The 18,469-nt window shown below is 42.9% G+C and overlaps 1 protein-coding gene across 3 annotated transcripts in view; it reads right to left on the reverse strand.

The window, feature by feature from the left end:
* Window positions 1–17,220, reverse strand: part of RSPO2 (R-spondin 2) — a 149,229-nt gene extending 132,009 nt beyond the window's left edge. Inside the window, exons 1-2 of one of the 3 annotated variants that reach the window (XM_036264192.1) lie at window positions 17,061–17,220; window positions 16,439–16,699 (exon numbers count right to left, since the gene is read on the reverse strand). In XM_036264192.1, coding sequence (XP_036120085.1) covers window positions 16,439–16,532 — 94 coding nt within the window. In that variant the 5' untranslated portion in view covers window positions 16,533–16,699; window positions 17,061–17,220. Of the gene's footprint in view, window positions 1–16,417; window positions 16,700–17,060 lie in introns of those variants that run through there. The other 2 variants (XM_036264193.1, XM_036264190.1) reach the window with 2 other exon arrangements.
* Between the last annotated feature and the right edge of the window lie 1,249 nt (window positions 17,221–18,469).

The following is an 18,469-nucleotide window of genomic DNA, read 5'->3' on the forward strand; positions in this document are numbered from 1 at the left end:
GAAAAAGGGAAGATTTCTATAACAAAGAGCCAACTGCAGCTGATAAATAGGAGAGTTTTGGTTTTTTTTTTTACAACTTTGCTGTCACTGAAAACATGTAATATCTAGACTCTTTCTTCATATGCCTAAAAAGTTAAAGGTGCACTTCTTCAAACAAACAAACAAACAAACACGAGCCACTGATGGGTTTGGTGAATACATTCTATGTGGCCAGCTGCCATTCAGGTCAAGCTTTGGGGAAACTTTAATCCTTCTCAGGTGACGTTACTGGTATTCAACAACATCCAGTTGATCTCCTCAAATATTTTGCTTCCTCTCCACTCTAAGCTTTCCAGAGAGTCTTTAAGTAGCACAAAGTACTGTTTTTCTACCCAATGAGCCTCAGATTACACCAGGCTGAAGCTACTGTATGTTCACTCAGTAGCTTCTCTGAAAGCTGTTAACAGAAAACATTATCAGAAGATGTCTAATAGAAGTCAGGTTTTCAGAAGGTTTGCATTTCATTCCTGTTAGCAGAAGCCAAAAAGATTTTTTGGATGTCATTCCACCACTACTGTTTCAGTAAGCAGGAACTATTTATTGGAAGACTTCGCCTCCTCCCTCTGACAGGCAGTGGTTTGATGCAAATCAAAGCATTTTATTCACTTGTAGTGAAGATGATCCACTGGCTGCTGGACATGAATCAACTCTTTATTCTCAAGATTGGCAATTAAAGGAGAAGAATTAAGTGCATTGCCTGCTTTTCCTATAATCACTGTTTCATAGTAACAAAATGTCTATGGCTGAAATAAAACAATTTTTAAAAATTTTTATTTATTTTTTTAAAGAGAAATGTCAATTTGTTGTTCCACTTATGTATGCACTCATTGGTTGATCCTTGTATGTGCCCTGACCAGGGATCAAACCCACAGCCTTGGTGTTTTGGGACAACGCTCTAACCGACTCAGGACTGGCCAGGACTGAAATAATTTTAATAGAATTTCAGCTAAAAAATGTGAAAGGAATAATACAATTATAAAAAAATAATCACCATTTTGTAACTCCTACTGAAAACTGATGATTCAGACAAAGATCATCAATAGAAAAAAAACATTAACTAAAAGGTCAATAGGGCCCTGGCTGATTTGGCTCAGCGGTTAGAGCGTCGGCCTGCGGTCCTGAGAGACCCGGGTTCGGTTCCCGCTAAGGGCGCGTACCTCGGTTGCAGTTTGTCCCCGGCCCTGGTCGGTTGTGCGGGTGGCAGCCACTCGATGTGTCCCTTTCACGTCGATGTTTCTCTCCCTCTCTCTGTTTCTCTCTCTCCCTCCCACTCTACCTGAACAAAAAATGGGAAAATGTCCTCGGGTGAGGATAAAAAAAAAAAAAAAAAAAATTAAAAAAAAAAAAAAAGGTCAATAGGAACCTTCAGGTGGAAGGATCGGGCTGTTACCATGTGAACCCCTGATCAATCTTGGCATCACTAAGAAAGGCACAAGGGTTATGTGCTTCCTGACAGTATGAATGAACCACACAGGACCACCTGTGAAGTGTTCCAACCAAAAGATTTGAACCTGAATCGACTCTAACCTTCCAGGGGAACTTCTCATTTACAGAAAATGTGGAGGATATAATTTTTTTAAAAAAGATTCAAATGACCACCCCCGTGAAGGAGCAAATGGAAAAAGTCAGAATGTGAGACATTCTGCAGAAAACCGATGTGGCTTTTTCAGTAAGTCAATGGCATGGGAAGATGGGTGGAAAGTCCTACTTTTGAACCAAAGGAACTTGAGGACATAACAACTGGGCCACGTGTGGCTCTTACTTGCCTACTGATTCCTACACACAAGCTGTATAAAGACATTTTTGAGGCAACTGATAACGTTTGACTATATACTGATTAAGATGTGTTACCAAAGAATGTCCATATTTGCAAGAAGTGCATTCAGAAGTACCCAGGGTGCAAGGACATATCTGGGGTTTGCTTTACAACATAATAAAAAGTACAAAAGCAGATGAAGAACAGATGGAGTGAATGTGGCACAATCTCAACAGCTGTTCCATCTGAGCGATGGGATTCGCAGTGCCATCCTCTCTGCTTTCTTGGATGTTTGAAAAATGATGCATTTAAAATGCGACAATATTTAAAAGACTGTTCTTACTAGCCCTTTATATACAGCACACGAGGATGACTAGATCAAGCTCCTCAGCAACGCCAATAACATATGCTACTCAAATCCAAAGGAGACTAAATTTAAGACAACTCTAACACCAGAAGCAGTGTACAGGAGGCAATACTGACATTGCAGTCATGTTCCATAAAGATGCTAGCAGCTCTTGGAGGACAGTAAACTTCTATAGGAAATGGGACGTTCAGCTTTAACTGAACAAGAAGCCAGTTTGATCTGTGGTTTTATTTGAAATAAACATACTCAGGTGATTCTTTGTAATCACACAATTTAGTAGAACTTTGGAAACACAAACACTTGGAGTCTCCTAGTCCAAACCCTATTCATTTATAAACCATATCTAAAGCATTCCTACCCCCAGGGCCACTGTGTGCACAAGTCCAGGGGGTGACATTAATATCATGCTCTATGTCCAATACACAGTCTGTGCGGCTATGTGCAATGGTCCTACTAATTATTTTACTTCTATTGGCATCATTACTACCTCTTTTACTATCACTACTAATTATTATAGTATAGTAAATAATAATAATAATACTTATTCCACAGGGTTGCTGTGAAAATAGAATGAAGACATAAAGAAACTACAGGGTCTGATGCAGGTTGGGACTTGTTCTGGGATGAAGTGTGTCCCCCACAAAAGACATATTGAAGTCTTAATCCACAGTACTCGTGAATGTAACCTTATTTGAAAATAACGTTTTTGCAGATGTCATCAAGTTAACATGAGCTCACTGGAGTGGGCCCTAATTCAATCTATTCTTTTAAGGAAAGAGACCAACACAAAGATAGCCTGTGATGATGGAGGCAGGGTTGGAGTGGTGCTGCCACAAGCTAAGGACACCTGGGGCCACCAGAAGCTGGAAGAGACAAAGAAGGATCCTCCCCTCCAGTCTCAGAGGGGACACAGACCTGCTGATACCTTAAATTTGGACTTCTAGCCTCCAGAACTGTGAGAAAATTAATCTGTGTTGTTTTCAGCCACCCAGTGTGTGGTCCTTTGCTACAGGGGCCTTAGAAATCAATACAGTATTATAACGTGGGTTGCTGATGCTGTCCAGAATGTAATGACATCTAGAACAGCCCAGAATGCTGGTGTGGGCCAGTGACCTTCATCTGTCTCATTCATGAATTTAGGTAAATATTTCTCTTATTGCAGCCAATTTGTTTTGGGGACCATATCACACCGTCAGCTCAGATGTGTCAGAAATTAGTGTAAACCCCTTGTCTCCAACATCCTATTCTGCCATAACTGTTTTTTTTTTTTTTTTTTTTTTCCCCAAGGCATCTTATTTTTAAATTATTTTTATTAATTTGTTTTTGTTATACATGTTTCTCCTTTTCCCCCCATTGACACCCTCCTCTCCATCCCCCCGCCCCATCTGCAGCTTTGTTGTCTATGTCCATTGGTCATGCACACATGCATGTAAGTTCTGTGGTTTATCTCTCCCCCCCAAAACCCCCTCTTCTGAGGTTTGCAGTCTGTACCCTACCTCTATGTCTCTGGGTCAATTTTGTTCATCAGTTTAGTTCATTATATTCCACAAATAAATGAGATCATGTGATTATTTGTCTTTCTCTGCTTGACTTGTTTCGCTTAGATTAATACTCTCCAGGTCCCTCCATGTTGTCTCAAAGGATAAGGGATCTTTCTTTCTTACAGCTGCATAGTGTTCCATTGTGTACATGTACCACAGATTTTTTTATCCATTCATCTACTGATGGAAACTTGGGTTGTTTCCACATCTTAGCTATTGTAAATAGTGCTGCTATGAACATAGGGGTACATATATTCTTTCTGATTAGTGTTTCAGGTTTCTTAGGGTAAATTTCTAGAAGTGGGATCACTGGGTCAAATGGCAGTTCAGTTTTTAACTTTTTGAGGTAACACCATAGTGTTTTTCATAACGAGTTTTTTATCTTAAGAGCTAAACTCTACTTTTTTCATTAATACATTCACCCTGTCACTCCCAGCCATCAAGATCTTTTTGTCTCCAAACAACATTTTAAATGTCCTGTTCAACTTTATACTATGCAAAAGTGTGTTTGGCATGCCATCTGTCTTCAACCCAAATCATTAGGAAAACAGTGTCCCAAACAAGCAGGAAAAAGTCCTTTACTATACCAGAGGCCTCCCTCAAAGTGTACATCAATCCATTACTCACCACTCTCTGACAAAGGCAACTTAAGTAACATATGATGATACATCTGCGCGTCTCTACCTTGTCCAAAAGGATTTTTCATATGTGCTAGGTATTATTCATGGATTTCTGTCAAATGCTTCTTTATCTTCCAGCATCAAAACCCCATTTAAAAAGTAAAATATTTGTATGGCATAAGCCATAGTATTTATTGCACTGAAATCTCAGACTTTCTCTTAATGGAACATTCTAGAAATTGGCATCATGATCATGTAAGAATCTTCTTAAGGCTTCTTTCCTTTTTTTAAAATTCAGATTAAACTTCCATGTCCATAATATTCTTTATTACTGAAGTTTAAAATAGTGACTCTGAGGCATATGATAGAGAATCTAAGCAATTCTGTTTAGTTTCCTCCTTTGTGGTAGGCAAGAATCATATCATTTGAGTCCCAGCAGTAGTCAACAAGAATGTCTATTTAAATACCTGAGATGCATTACAGATGTGCTCTTGGTGGCTCTTACAGTGTGAACAGTCCTTAGAGGTCCCTCTACACTCAATACAGTCCCTGGCTTCACAAAACTCTTAATAAATACCCTCTACTGTTGGAAAAAGATAATCTCCAAAGATTCAGGGCATCAAGGAAAAGTCGCTTCCATTAATGGCTAGTTACCTAAACATAAGCTGTAACCATCTATAAACTTCCTTCATTTTTGCCTTAATTCCAAAAGGGAGAATAAATCACATCCTTCTCCCACAGGATAGGCCTCAAGCTTTGCAAAGGAGTGCCCTTGTTCCTTCTCTTTCTTCCCCTTCTAGGTCCATCCTCTCCCATCTCTTCAAACCTTTCTCCGGAATTCAGCACAAAGAAGACTACTTGAAGCTTGCCAAGGCCTTTAGAACTGTTAGTATTCACTTGAACCACTTTCAAATCAAAATCATGTTGAGATTACCCATAGCAGCTGCAAATAACCAATTACTTTTACTTCTACGTAAGGGAATGATTAAATTGCACTAAATTCTTAATTTTGGACAATCAATGTTCCAGGGACAGTTTCCAAATCCTAGATCAGTTTTCAGGATAGTATTATTTAAAGGAGGGGCAAAGAAATATTTCATAATTGACAGAATTCAGTCAAGAATCACATCAGCCACTGCATGACTTATTGGCCACCAGGAGCGGTATGACTGGTTTCCCCAGCTCCACAACAAACTAACCTCAATCCACTAATGGTGCCTCTGGGAATCACCACTGTCCACTATCAAACAACATTCGGTTTTTCAAATTACTTAGTCTCTTGACCCCAGCAAAGTCTCTCCACTACACTAAGCTGGTGGAAGGGGAGTGACCACAGAACATCTTTCATCAGTAGAAGGAATGCTATGGATAGGACAGCTCTGATTTCTCTCAAAGCATTAAATAGATGTCCAGACACTGGATTAAAAAAAAAAAATTAAGTTAGTTTGCTCATTCCAATCATCCAACCTACAGCTGTTCTCTGCCACTTTTCCCAGGACTAGCACCCGAGTCCCTCAAAATTCTCTATAAATCTGACCCCTAACCACACATACACAAACACTTCCAAAGAAGGTGAACCTCTAAAATATCAAGAAGCAAAGTGTCAAAATTAGCATTAATTTTAACACAGTGTTCTCCCACCTAAAAGAAATTCCCAGAAGACATGACAAGTCAAAGACTAGGACTGCCTTAATTTAACTCATACTTAAGGATGGTACCCAGGGAGCCCTAGGCACAGTCCTCTATCCACTGGGCTGCCAAGTGTTTCTCATTCAAACGGAATGTCTTCAAAGACCAACTGTGGCAGAGGAGCTGAGAAAATACATACCATAGGTACCCCCAAAGGTCTGTTGATGGACATAGCATATGTCACTTGGTCATAGAACTATTAACTCCACTATGATTCAACTAAACTGAAACCTGATCTTGAAACTAAAGCAGCGTGATAGACTAAATATGCAAGCTAATGACGTTACAGCACAAATCCCTCAACATTAAATACCAGCTTCGACTACAAGAAGAGGCACTGAATACAGCATGGGAAGTGAACAACAAGGGCCATATAATTCTTAAATCCTGCATTAGACTTTATTACCGGGGGAGGGGGTTCTTTTCTTTAAAAAAATTAAACTTTGGATTTTTCCAATAAAATCGAACAATTATCACCATTCTCAAAGGGCTAACATGATACATCGAAAGAAATGGGTTTCTCCATAAATATCAAAGTATTTGGCAAACAATTAATTGGGAAGTATTCATTTGTAGTTGTTTGGGCAACTCCAAATTTTACAGGTGCTGAATTTCCAGGTATGCATTTTATGAAAAGCAGTTTTTGAAAACCTCCCGGTTCATGCAATATATATCTTCACTCTCTGCCTCCCAGACAGTAAAACTGAGAGGTTGGTTAGATTTGCCTTTTGAGGAGAAAGTCTTGTCCAACGGAGATTAGGGACCAAAACCAGAAATGCTCAGATGGAAAGCTCTTTATTGATTCCTTTTCCCCTCCCGCTCTGTAAGGATGTCAAGATGATGATGGCATCAATCTTACTGGCCCGAGAAAGCAGAGCAGGTTTGCCACCTGAGCCTACAGGGCAGAGTAAAGCAGGCACAAAACCTGCAGAGCTTCAGAGAACAATGCACTCGCAAAAGAATGCAGAGTGCGCCCTCTATCGGTCTGAGCATTTTCACGGCGGAGTGGCTGCTTGGCGAGTCGTATCCAGCAATAGGTGAGAGGCTGAGGCCCTCACTGGCAAAAAGAATTCTGAATGTGCTGACCCAGCAGCAAGGACCTCGCAGAAGCCCACTTGGCCAGAACTTAAGAGTGCTCAGCCTGGTTCTGACCAGTCCATGAACTGGCAGCGTGAAACATACAAGTCACACCAATGCCAGCACCATATGGCATCAGCTGGAAGATTGCAACAGCAATTGCTAAAACTCTATAGTATTGTTTTGTTAATGAGATAAAAATTAGACCATATGAGAAGTTTTAACAGAACCCCTTATTCTGTCTATTTATTTTATACTTTTATAAACTTTTTAGGGAAATGGAGAGTTTAACAACTATTATCTTTGAGTAAGGAATATTAGCCAAGTAAGTATTTACTAAAATAAATCTTGAGATAGTGCTTCCAATGTGTCTTCATATTGTGAAGTATGCACATGGCAAATGGCTAGAAACCCACACATGGAAAATAAACTTAGAGAACAAACTTCTGTATCAATGTGAGGCAGCCATTTGGCCTCATGCTGATTAAAAAGGGTACTTCCTATTTCTTTAATCAATGCTTCTTAACCTGTTGAAGGAAAGAGATAAACTGTGGGCCACTGTGATAATTCAGTGAAAGCTTTAGATCCTCTCTCTATACCCCACCCCAACCTCACTCCCCCCAAAAAACACAGAAAAGATTTTCCTTCTCATTACAGGACACACAAAAAGCCTGCCCCCACCTCTGCGAAGAACCTTACTGAAAAGAAAGGTTCTGATCAAGCCTAACTCTGCTCAAGTGCCCTTAATACCCTCCAGCCAGTGGCAAAAATGGAAAGGTCCTGAGTCAACTGTAAGGCTTTCCCAAAACAACGACAGAGGGCGGAAAGCCACCTGTAATTAGTTTCTCTATGCTGTAGAGTAAATAGAAGAAATATTTAATAGCTTTTCTCTAATCCTGACTGATTATTCTGACTGTATTCTCATGGCTAAACTATATGTGTGTGTATACATAAAATACATATACACACACACGCATGAGTGTGCACCCATAGACACACACACACACACACACACACACACATTTGTTTTGGCCATTGGATAGCTAGAAATAAGAGGTTCCTATAATTCATATACAACAATGATTTTTTTAAAAAATAATAATTTAAAAATTTAGCAATATCAATATTCAAATTTTACACACTTATGTCTCTACACCTCAGTTACTCCACCCCCTCAGCCCTCAGTTACTTAACATTAGTTATGTTATTAGCATAATTATGACTTGTAGTTAGTTCTGAGGTTGAATGAAAGTCTGCAGACCGAAGAACTTCTGAATCGGTACAAAGGTGATGCCTTTCCCTTTTTTAAAGGAATATTTATGTTGAAAGCAAACGAGAAAAGCCAGGGGATTCAAGAGGAATGAATTCCAGTTCTATCTCTCGTCAACTGAACTGTTTTTAAAGTCACATTCATTTCAGTAAGCAGCTCTTCTTTCTTAGGAGTCAAGACAGTCTCCACACTTTCAAAGAGCAGCGACTGTCAGTGCTCTCCTGGAAGGCACAATCCAGACCATGCAGCCTACCCTCACCTAGGAAGAGCTTGTTCCGAAATGCATGCATGGTGTGCACACCCACACCTGTGCCTCTTACAAGTATCTCTACATAGCTAGATTTAAAGTCATAAACATAAGAACGCAAATTAGTGTTCCCCTGCACTAATCTAAGTTATTAATATGATTGCCTTTTAAGAAGGTAAATACCACTTCCTTTTATTTTTCCCTAAATGATTATTTATATGGGCAAAGTATTTGGGAATTTAAAAATCCCTTATTGACTCTTTCTCTACAAGAAGTGTTTTTAAAATATAGGTTATCCCCTCCTCAGAGTTCACCCTACCCTGCCCAAAGTCACCTGTCATTTGAGATACTCTATCATTCAAATAATAAGCAGATATGTAGATAAAGGACTCCATGACAGATGCCATAGGAGGCAGGTAGGGCTGCGGAGGACTGGTCATTGAGGACATCACTTACCCACAGGGTCGTCAGGAGTGGGAGCAACTCAACAGCATGTAACACATATAGGCACTAATACTCTGTGAAATTCTAGAGATTGTGAAAAGAGATTTCAAAATGAGGACTGGTCTAGGAATAATTTTATACAGCAGTTTTTTTTTTGTCTTTAAACTCTAAAGAGGAAAAGTAAACAACAACTTACTGTCTAACCATTCATTGAAAGTAACTATATCCAAAGAAATTTGACTTAAAAAAAAAAATTTCTCATGAAGTTACCAAAATTATTTTAATGGGCAAACATAATCTCATAGTCAGTGACTTCTTGTTCAGCCACAACTTGAGCAGGAAGCACTCTTTAGGCCTGGGTTGGGAATATTAAGATGCATAGCCAAGGTTCTGTCATGGAGGAGCTTAAATACAGTAATAAGACCTATGGCAAAATAACCAGAATAAAAGTGAAAATGGGAGTTCTTTAAGACTAGCATCAAAAAGCTAAGAAAACTGAAGGAATGATTGATTTTGGCTTCAGAGAGAAGGTGAAAAATTCCAGGAAGGCTTCGTAGAGGCAGTGATATTGTAGCTGTGGGCTACCACATGTTCAACCACATGCAAACACGTGGTGTGGTTGGAAATGGAGTAATCTGGGATAGCTTCAATGTACAGTATTTTCAGGATGGTGGAAGGTTGGAAACAGGCTGTGGTCAGATGATGGGGACCCCCTGAACGCAACGTGGAAAAGGCTGGCATGTATTCTGCAGTCGATATGGAGAGGATTGGGGTTTATTAGCAGAAATAACATGATCAAATCTGTGGATGAGAAAAGGTCAGTGTGGCAGCATTGTCAAGGATGGAGTGAGGAGGAAGTGGATGCTGGCAGATGAGAAGTCAGTGAGGGTCTGAGCTAGAAAACACCTTTGGGAATAGAAAGGAAGGGATGGGTATAAACAACATTTCTGGGGAAGACTCACTAGAACTGAATGAACCAATAAAAGATGAAAGAGAAAAGTTGAAGCCTACAGTGTGGCTTCCGGCCTTGACACATAGAAACCCTTGACTAGAAATAAGAACACAGGCAGAGGAACACACTTGGGAGAGGGCATTAAAGAAGAAACCAGTTGTCAAGTTTGAGTGTGCGTGAAATGGAAAATCTACCCCTATATAAAGCTACGTGGAATGTCTGTCCATATGACAGTAGTTGGGAAATCAGAGGGTAATATATTCTGAAGCTCAAAAAAAAATCATTCATTCTAAAAAAAAAATTGGGGCCAGTGTGGGAATAACAGTGTAAGACATAAGGATGGGTGTAATCCCCAAGAAGAAACACTAGTCATGCCTCTTCTGAATGAATAAAGAAGTGGGAAGGATGTGGGTGGCACACTAGAGTGTGGAGTCACTAGCCAGAGTGACTGTCCTTGGAAAGGGGTGAGAACGTATCTCCCGAGGAAGGAGTAACAGAGGACTGTACCCATGTTGGGGGAGTTGGCAATGAGGTGATTGTTGGGTATGGAGGACCACAAAGAAACCCTTTAGGCCCTGGCCGGTTTGTCTCAGCGGTTAGAGCCTCGGCCTGCGGTCCGGAGAGACCCGGGTTCGGTTCCCGCTAAGGGCACGTACCTTGGTTGCAGTTTGTCCCCGGCCCTGGTTGGGTCGTGCGGGTGGCAGCCACTCGATGTGTTCCTTTCACGTCGATGCTTCTCTCTCTCTCTCTCCCTCCCACTCTATCTGAACAAAATATCGAAAAATGTCCTCGGGTGAGGATAAAAAAAAAAAAAGAAACCCTTTAGTCAAATGGTGGAGGCAGAAGCCGGACTGTGACACCGCGACTCGTCGGAGCACGAATGAGAGAGGATTGTTAAGCAAGGGAAGGGGAGAAGTGTGTGTGTGTGTGTGTGGGGGGGGATTGAAAAACATCACAGGAAGAAAGAAAATGAAGAATTTTAAGATTTGGGGGACAGCAGCACACTTGAAAAGAAGGTGACTGATACAGAAAGTCCTAGAGGGGAGAAGAATAAGGGTTGGCCTTGGGAAAACCAAAAATAATCTATCCTTCCTTATGTATTCCCTCCTCTTCCTCCTTCCCCCACCCCGTCTCCTGCCCTGTTCTGTCATCCTGTATGAGAGGAAGACAAAAAGAAAACAGAACTAAGAAAGGTAAGTGAAAATTCGTTTTTGTTACAGAAACCCAATCCCTTACAGTCATATCATCCTCACCTCTTCTTGACACACATCTGCACAACTACATATGCACACACATATACATGTATGTATATGTGCATTCCTTTCACACACATAGTTATGACTGTAATATATGTACTTTAGTATTAGTTAGCACCCTCCATATGTATTCAGCTAGAAATATGAACATTTATAAATATGGATATGGGACATTGTATCTACCTAAGGATCATTCCTTGACTGCTGCAGATCATGGGGGGAAATGATGAGTATCATGGTAGTTTGAAAACAAAATGGAAAGTTTAAAACTTTATTTTCATCCCAGAGTTTACCACCTCCTTTCAGCAGAGTGGTGATCAAGTGACACATCAAATGATATCTGTCATCTATTTCCTGGCCTTAGGAGGGGTAAGAGTACGTATTTCCAAGGAAAAAAAAAAAAAAGAATTAAAAGGCAGCCAGTTGGAAGGAAAGAAGTAAAAAGTAGCCTGGACAATCCATAAACTGGCCAGTTAGTCTCTGACTAAATCAAGAGGTGGTTTTGCATTAAGGAATTAGAAGTGTCATTTCCAACTTGTGATTTCTGCAGACATTGGATTCCACCCAAGCTGAATTTTAAAAGCAGATAAAGAAAGCCAGGATTAAATGGAGGCATGTCACCTATTCTGAATCACTTCCAAATTTCAGTAGCTAAATAAGATGTTGGTCGGGGCATGGCAACCTTCTGACTCCGTGCACTGGTAAGATACTAGCCAGAAAAACTCAGAATTATACTGGAAGAGAAAGCAGCCCATTAATAAAAGAAAGGAAAGAACGTGTTTATGTTGCGAAGTTAAATATCACATCAGCTTTTCTGAAATGCTCTGGAACTTAAAAAAGTAAGCATACAAACGTATTTTGAAGCTTTTTTATTTAAGTGTAGGTTAATATGTTCCATGTGCCATTTCATATTTTGAAAAAATACTGCGAGGAATAAGTTATCACTCAAAGTACATGTCAAACCAAATATCTTGAAATCTCTTCTTTCAATTTTTAAAGATACAAACTAATTTAGCCCTATAAGGTTTAAGAGAAAACATTTATGTTTTTTACCAACCTCGGTTGCCAGAAATACACAACACTGTTTGTGATAAATACTTTAGTTTCATGGAGAAGCCAAATCTAGTCTTAGGAAAAGGAGATGTTTTCATACTTCAGTATGAAAAAGGCTAGAGAAGGAAACACTTGACACGCCACACCCCCTCCCATCAGACCACCAGAAACACCAATCACAGGTTTGGGGCCTTGTTGCTTTTAAAGAATTTTATTAAGAAATTGCCTTAAAACCCTGGTTAAAATGTGACTGAGCATATACACAGAATGAAAGAGATACAAAAATAATTCACTACGTACCAAGCTCAAGAAATCCCAGGAGACTATAATAAATTATGATGTGTCTATCCACCTTTCCGTAACTCAGCCTGAAATGTGGCTTATAATCATTCCAAAAATAAAACAAACCAAATAACCCAGTTTACCATGCAAATAAATCATGGGAGGTCCCAAGACAGAGCCAGGCAGTAGGGGTTAACAGTAGCTATTAATGACTACGCATTTGAATGGGAGTTGCGTAGGGGGCCAATGAGTTATGACTGTTAACATGTAGACAGCACAGGAGTTGTCAATCAGCTTTTTAAGACATTGACATGTGTTTCCCCTCAACTAGATAGTCTCAGTATTGTGTTTGTGTCTATTTTATTTTTATTATTTTGTTGTTGTTAATCCTCACCCAAGGATATTGTCCCACTGAATTTTTAGAGAGAGTAGGAAGGAGGAAGTGAGGGAAAGAGGGAAACATCTGTGTGAGAGAGACACACAACCGACCCCAATGGACTGGGGTTGGGGTTGGAACCTGCAACTGAGGTATGTGCCTTTGACCTGAATCAAGCCCTCAACCCTTTGGTCCACAGGTGGATGCTCTAACCACTGAGAAACCAGCCAGGGCTGTGCCTAATTAATTTTTAAAATTATTGCTGCCAGGCCCTATTAGTATTAATAAATGCATTTTTATTTTATGAATGTTTCTAAGGGGAAGAAAGATTAGCCGGTGTTGCTTATGATGGTCTCCCTCATACAAAGGAAAAGTAGGAAAGGTTGACATTCTATTCTGTAAATCCTCTAGCTATGTTTTTAAATAAAACATGGAGTTAAATGATATATTTGCTCTCTATTCCAGACTGGATGCAATTGATTTTAACTGACTAAATTATCTGATCTCTGCCAAGAATTTTATTTCATTAAGAAAATGATATTATAGCGCATCTGAGATCATAGAGCAGACTAAACATAATGCCAAAGAAGTTCTGAGAATGCTCCACAGTGAAGGTCTGATTATTTGCAGATGGAATATGAAAAAAATAAAAAAGTATCAGATCCCAGGCATTAGCCTAACCAATCCTGCTATCACTGCTGCCTACATTACAGCACAAAGCCAAGAATATAACTGATCTTCTGAGCCACGACACCTTCTTTTTTTAAGGTACTAATCATTTTTCTTCCTGGAAAGTAATATTTAACTGCCACTATCAAAAACAAAGGGAAAAGGGGGGAAATGTTGGTACCACAATAGGCTCTAACATGTCAGCTGTCACTGCTGACATGATTTGGCTAGTAGTCAAGCATTTGCCAAGAAACTAATTTTAATCAATCTCCTTTGGGAAAGCCAATTGTTTGGTATGCGCAACAATTGGTGTAGGATCAATCAGTGGACATGAGATCAATTAAAACCAGCTTAAGTTTGTGAAGAGGAACAATTCACACGACCTGAGTTAGATCTCTATTCATTTCAATACTCTCACAATGCAATCCTTAAGCTTCCTTGCAAAGCAGAATAGCTACTATCACCCTACACTGTCTAGCCAGCCCTTTAAGTAGTTCCACTTTTAATTAAAAACACAGTACACCCTTTGTTGGCACAGATAGTGTGGTCACTTTTAAGGACCGCAGTCATTTTAGCCAGAAACTTGGGATTTGGGAAGGGACATCTGTTAAGAAGGGGGGAGAGGGTACACTTTGATAGAATTTTTTTCTTTACAACCTTACACATGTACTTGAAAGCATTTGAATTTTATTAAATTGAAAGGTTGGTTTGGCAAAAGTTATCATTGCACACTTTAGAACTGGGTTTCTAAATATTAGCACTTGGGGATGTGGAGGGTATGAGATTTTGCTAAAGCAGCTTTGAAACAAATAGGCTTTGCCTCAGATACCTAAGACGGCAGAGGCAGGGCTGGAGGGCGCAGCGGGAAAGCATGCAGTGTTGCTTCTGGCCGCAGGAGTGCTGCAAAGTCCTTCTCCACCAAGCGGCATCTCCACGTTCAGTTCTACTGAAACAACATGCTTCTTCCCTGCTCAGCCACAACGGGGCAGGCAGTGTGGGTCAGAAAGGCATCCCTGAATTAGAAAGTCCACGAATAAACAAGAATTTAGCAAAGGATTTTTGCTATTTCTATGTATTTCTCAAACTTTAAGCACGTAGGTTTTTTCAACCAAGTAGACTGCAACTTCTGCTTAGAAGGGGAGGGGGAGGGGGGACTCTCTCCAAACACTTCTGACCACGGTGTAATCAAAAATTGCCAACTCAACCAAATAATACCTCGAAAGAAAACACGGGGTAGAGAAAGGAGCCAGTTGGGAGGGGAGGAGAAGAGGGAGGACAGAAAGGGACTTTTCCAAGACTAAGATCAATATCAAACTTTCATGGCCTGTGGGAGAAATTTCTCCCTAGTGTTTTTGTGCAGGATAATTTCTAAAAATAAGCATTTTCCAAATGTCAGAAGTGAGAGAGAAAGCGCGCGAGGAGAAAGAGAGGAGTATCCCTATAAAGCACAGGTCTGTAGCGTCCAGTGGAGGCAGAGGCTGCGGGCGCTGCACACCGCACGTTATCTCGAGCTCTGCCCTTGGGCGGGCCAACCTCCAGCCCCGCGGGTAGGTGAGAACAGCTTAACGACTTCCTAAAAAACTATGAAAAATTAGGGTGCGCAAAGCTCGCTCCAAAATCTGGATGCACAACTGGAGATTCCATAAAACAAGTTATAAACAAATCACATCACAGGTCGAGGGAGACGTTTATAGCCCAGAAAAATCAAGATCTGTTAACGTCAAGACAAATTTTAACCGCGCAAATTGCTAGATAGCTCTGAGGGGTGGCTGTGCGCCTTCCAGGAGCGGGTAATGCCAGGTGTAGGGGAGGTGGAGCGGGGGAGGGGGTGGTGTTTAAATCCCGCAGAAGACTTAATTGCGTTTAGCAGCTCTTCCCCTAAAGTGCAGTTGGATTAGCTAAGCCACAGCAGGGCTCAGAGACAGAATTTGGCGCAGTAAATCTGCGGGAAAGCTAGCTCTCTGAAACCTTTCTGGAGCCTTCCACTCGCCTTTCCCCGCAGCTCACACAAGTGATGGAGAGGGAGAGAGCGGTTTAAAAGCCGCAAGTGAATTTCATTGAGAACAGAAACGTCACTCAAAAAAGCAGCTATTTCTGAGAGAAGTAAATGGGGAGGGCAAAGTCGGGCCTGTCCCCAAAACATCACTCTGCAGGCGAGCGCTCCCCAGAAAACCTGCTCACGAGTTACTGCTCAATGCAGAAAGTTCAGTAAGTCATCCCATTTAGCCTTAGATTCCAGAAAAAGAGGTCGATGTTGCTCTTTTCGTGGAAATGCAGGTCCTCCACCTCAGTTTGGTACCCCACCGAGATGCTCTCCCGCTCCCTGTTACACACACACACGCACACGCACGCTGTTAGGCCGTGTCCAAAGCGATCTGGGGTCACAGTTTGGGGTGCACGTGCTTGGGGGAAGGTAAAGACATTTTAGCTGCAAGGGAGATGGTCAAGAGGACTAAAAAGAAAGAGACGGAAGAACAAGAAAAATGGGTGGCAAATAAGACGTGAGACCGAAAGGGAGAAGAATTCAGAGTAGAGGAGCAGCAGTGAACGTGGACACCGGCCGCACCACTTAGCTCTGAGCACCCAACGCAAGCCGGGCTCACCCGGCGCTCCGCGCCTCTGGCTCCGGTTGGCCGCACCTTCTGCGGGCAGAAAAGACAGAGCGTAGTGCGGAGCTCCGCGCCCGGGAAGTGGGCAGCGGTGGTGTGCAAGTGCAGGGGGGACAGGATAGTGCCCCGGAGCGAGTGAGCGCCGCGACACCCCCTCCCACGCCACGCGCCTCGGGTGGAACAGCACCCACCTCGCTTACTGCGTCTCCATCGGTTGCCCTGGCAGTGGCTGTAATCCATACAGTTCAGGATGATGAGGGCAAAGGAAAAGAGGCGAAACTGCATCTGGGCGGTCGGGCGGGGGAGAGACGCCTCTCAAAGTCGGGGAACTGGAGGGCTCATCCGAGGAGCCGGCGCTGACCGCTGCCGGGGAAGACGCACAGGGAGAGTCGCCAGTAGCCCGAGCACAGCGACGGTCAGTTCCGCGCGGTCAGCATCTCCTCGCCTTGAACCTGAGAGATCGGGAGGAGAAACAGGATGGGTCCGGGGTGGCAGGAGCCCCGGGGTGGCAGCTGCCTCTGCGCGAGTCCTAACTTAAGAAGGGGAGGGAGGGGGGAAGCGAACTCCTTGCCTGGCACGAGCCGCGGAGCTGCTTAACCCCGAGCGCACAGCTGCCGGCGACTTGGAGAGGGAGGTGATTACAATCAGTGAATTAGCCACCTCTGCGGTGCTGCAGGCTCGGACCCGGGGGAAAGGGCGTGTGCGGCGCTCCAGGGAAAGGAAAGCACTCCGAAGGCACGGAGGGCCCGGGTTAAAGGGGCGCTCTTCGGCCCTGAGGTCCCCAGGTGGGACACCCGGGCGGTGGTCGCCTACCGTGAGCACTGACGTCTCGGGCGGTGAGGCGTGCCTAGGCGCGGCGCTTCATCCCGGGCTCCAGAAGCCAGCCGCCTCGCTAGCACGTGGGCGGGGGCAAAGTTTGCCGAGACCCGCCGGGAGCGCCTGGCAGCTCCGGATTTCCGCGGCCGCCGCCGCGGCTTTAAAACGCGCGGAGGGTCCTCTGGACTGGCGGCGCCTGGCGGGAGCGCGGTGGATGCTGCGTCCCCGCGGGTGAATGTGATCCTCGAGCAAGGGGCACGCCCGCTCGCACTCTCTGGGTCCCTGTCCAAATTGGACGGTTTCCCGAGCTCTCTCCACAGCTACTTCACAGCTAAGATCTCTCCCTGTCCAAGCTGAGGGAGACAAAACGCTCACGGGAGGCCGAAGGATGTGGCGAGCGCACTTTCCGACGGAGATGCAGCTGGGCTGAGGCTCGGGATGCTTCTATAAGTAGGTGGTGCTGTGGTCCACGGCATCTAAGTCAAAGCTGCCTCGGAGTTCCTGGGTCCTAAAGCCAGAAACTCCCCGGTTTCCCTGAGGTCCTAAAGAGCGTTGACAGCCTCCTACTAGCCTAACCCCAAGCGAATCCCCTCCGGGCTTTCCTGGAGTGGGTGGCTAAACTGGAGAGTAGCTGGGGTGGGGGTGCCCCCTGACCGTGCGAGTCCCGGAGCCCAGCTTCACCCCCAAGGCGTCCTCTCCAGCTAAACGCGGTCCGGTCGGTTCTAACCTCAGCGCCGACCTTCCTGAAGGAGGATCTGACCAACTGATGGCTTCTCCTAGACCTTTCTTCCCGAGGTCCCGGTCGGGACCGCTGCTTCTGACAAGCGGAATTGAAACCTGAGCCGCATTCCCAAAGATGTCACACCTTGGCCACTTCTTAATTTACGTATTGGCTTTGTTTTACAGCAAGATCTGTTAGAATGGCTGAAATTAAAATGAGCCCTCAGTTTAGGGAGTGAAAGGATATATCCAATAGCTTTTGCTTACCCTCAGAAATATTATTTCTTGACTTTGTTTCTCCTCCAGGAAAACACAGAAACCTGTGATCCCTTGCTTGCAGTACTCAAAAAATTAAGACCTTGCTTCTTTACAGAAAAGTTCACTTTCCACAGAAGAATTTCTCATTCATAATTTTCTTTCATCACCCTACCTGCAAAGTCCCTTGGATTTGGGGGAATACTCTGTTTAATAAAGTGTTACATTAAATAAATATACTTGATGTTACCTAATATCACCCTGCTCTACTTTTCTGTCCTGCATTCATTACTGCCCAAATTAATGTATTTACTCCTTAGGCAAAAGATAAGGAAGTCTACTACTAACCATGGCAGTACGAACATTTGTAGATATGACTGACCACAGGTACCATGTTATTATGGTAGCATTTTGTACCATTTCAATTTTTT

This window comes from Molossus molossus, unplaced genomic scaffold (genome assembly GCF_014108415.1).
Source record: "Molossus molossus isolate mMolMol1 unplaced genomic scaffold, mMolMol1.p scaffold_m16_p_16, whole genome shotgun sequence".
NCBI lineage: Eukaryota > Metazoa > Chordata > Mammalia > Chiroptera > Molossidae > Molossus > Molossus molossus.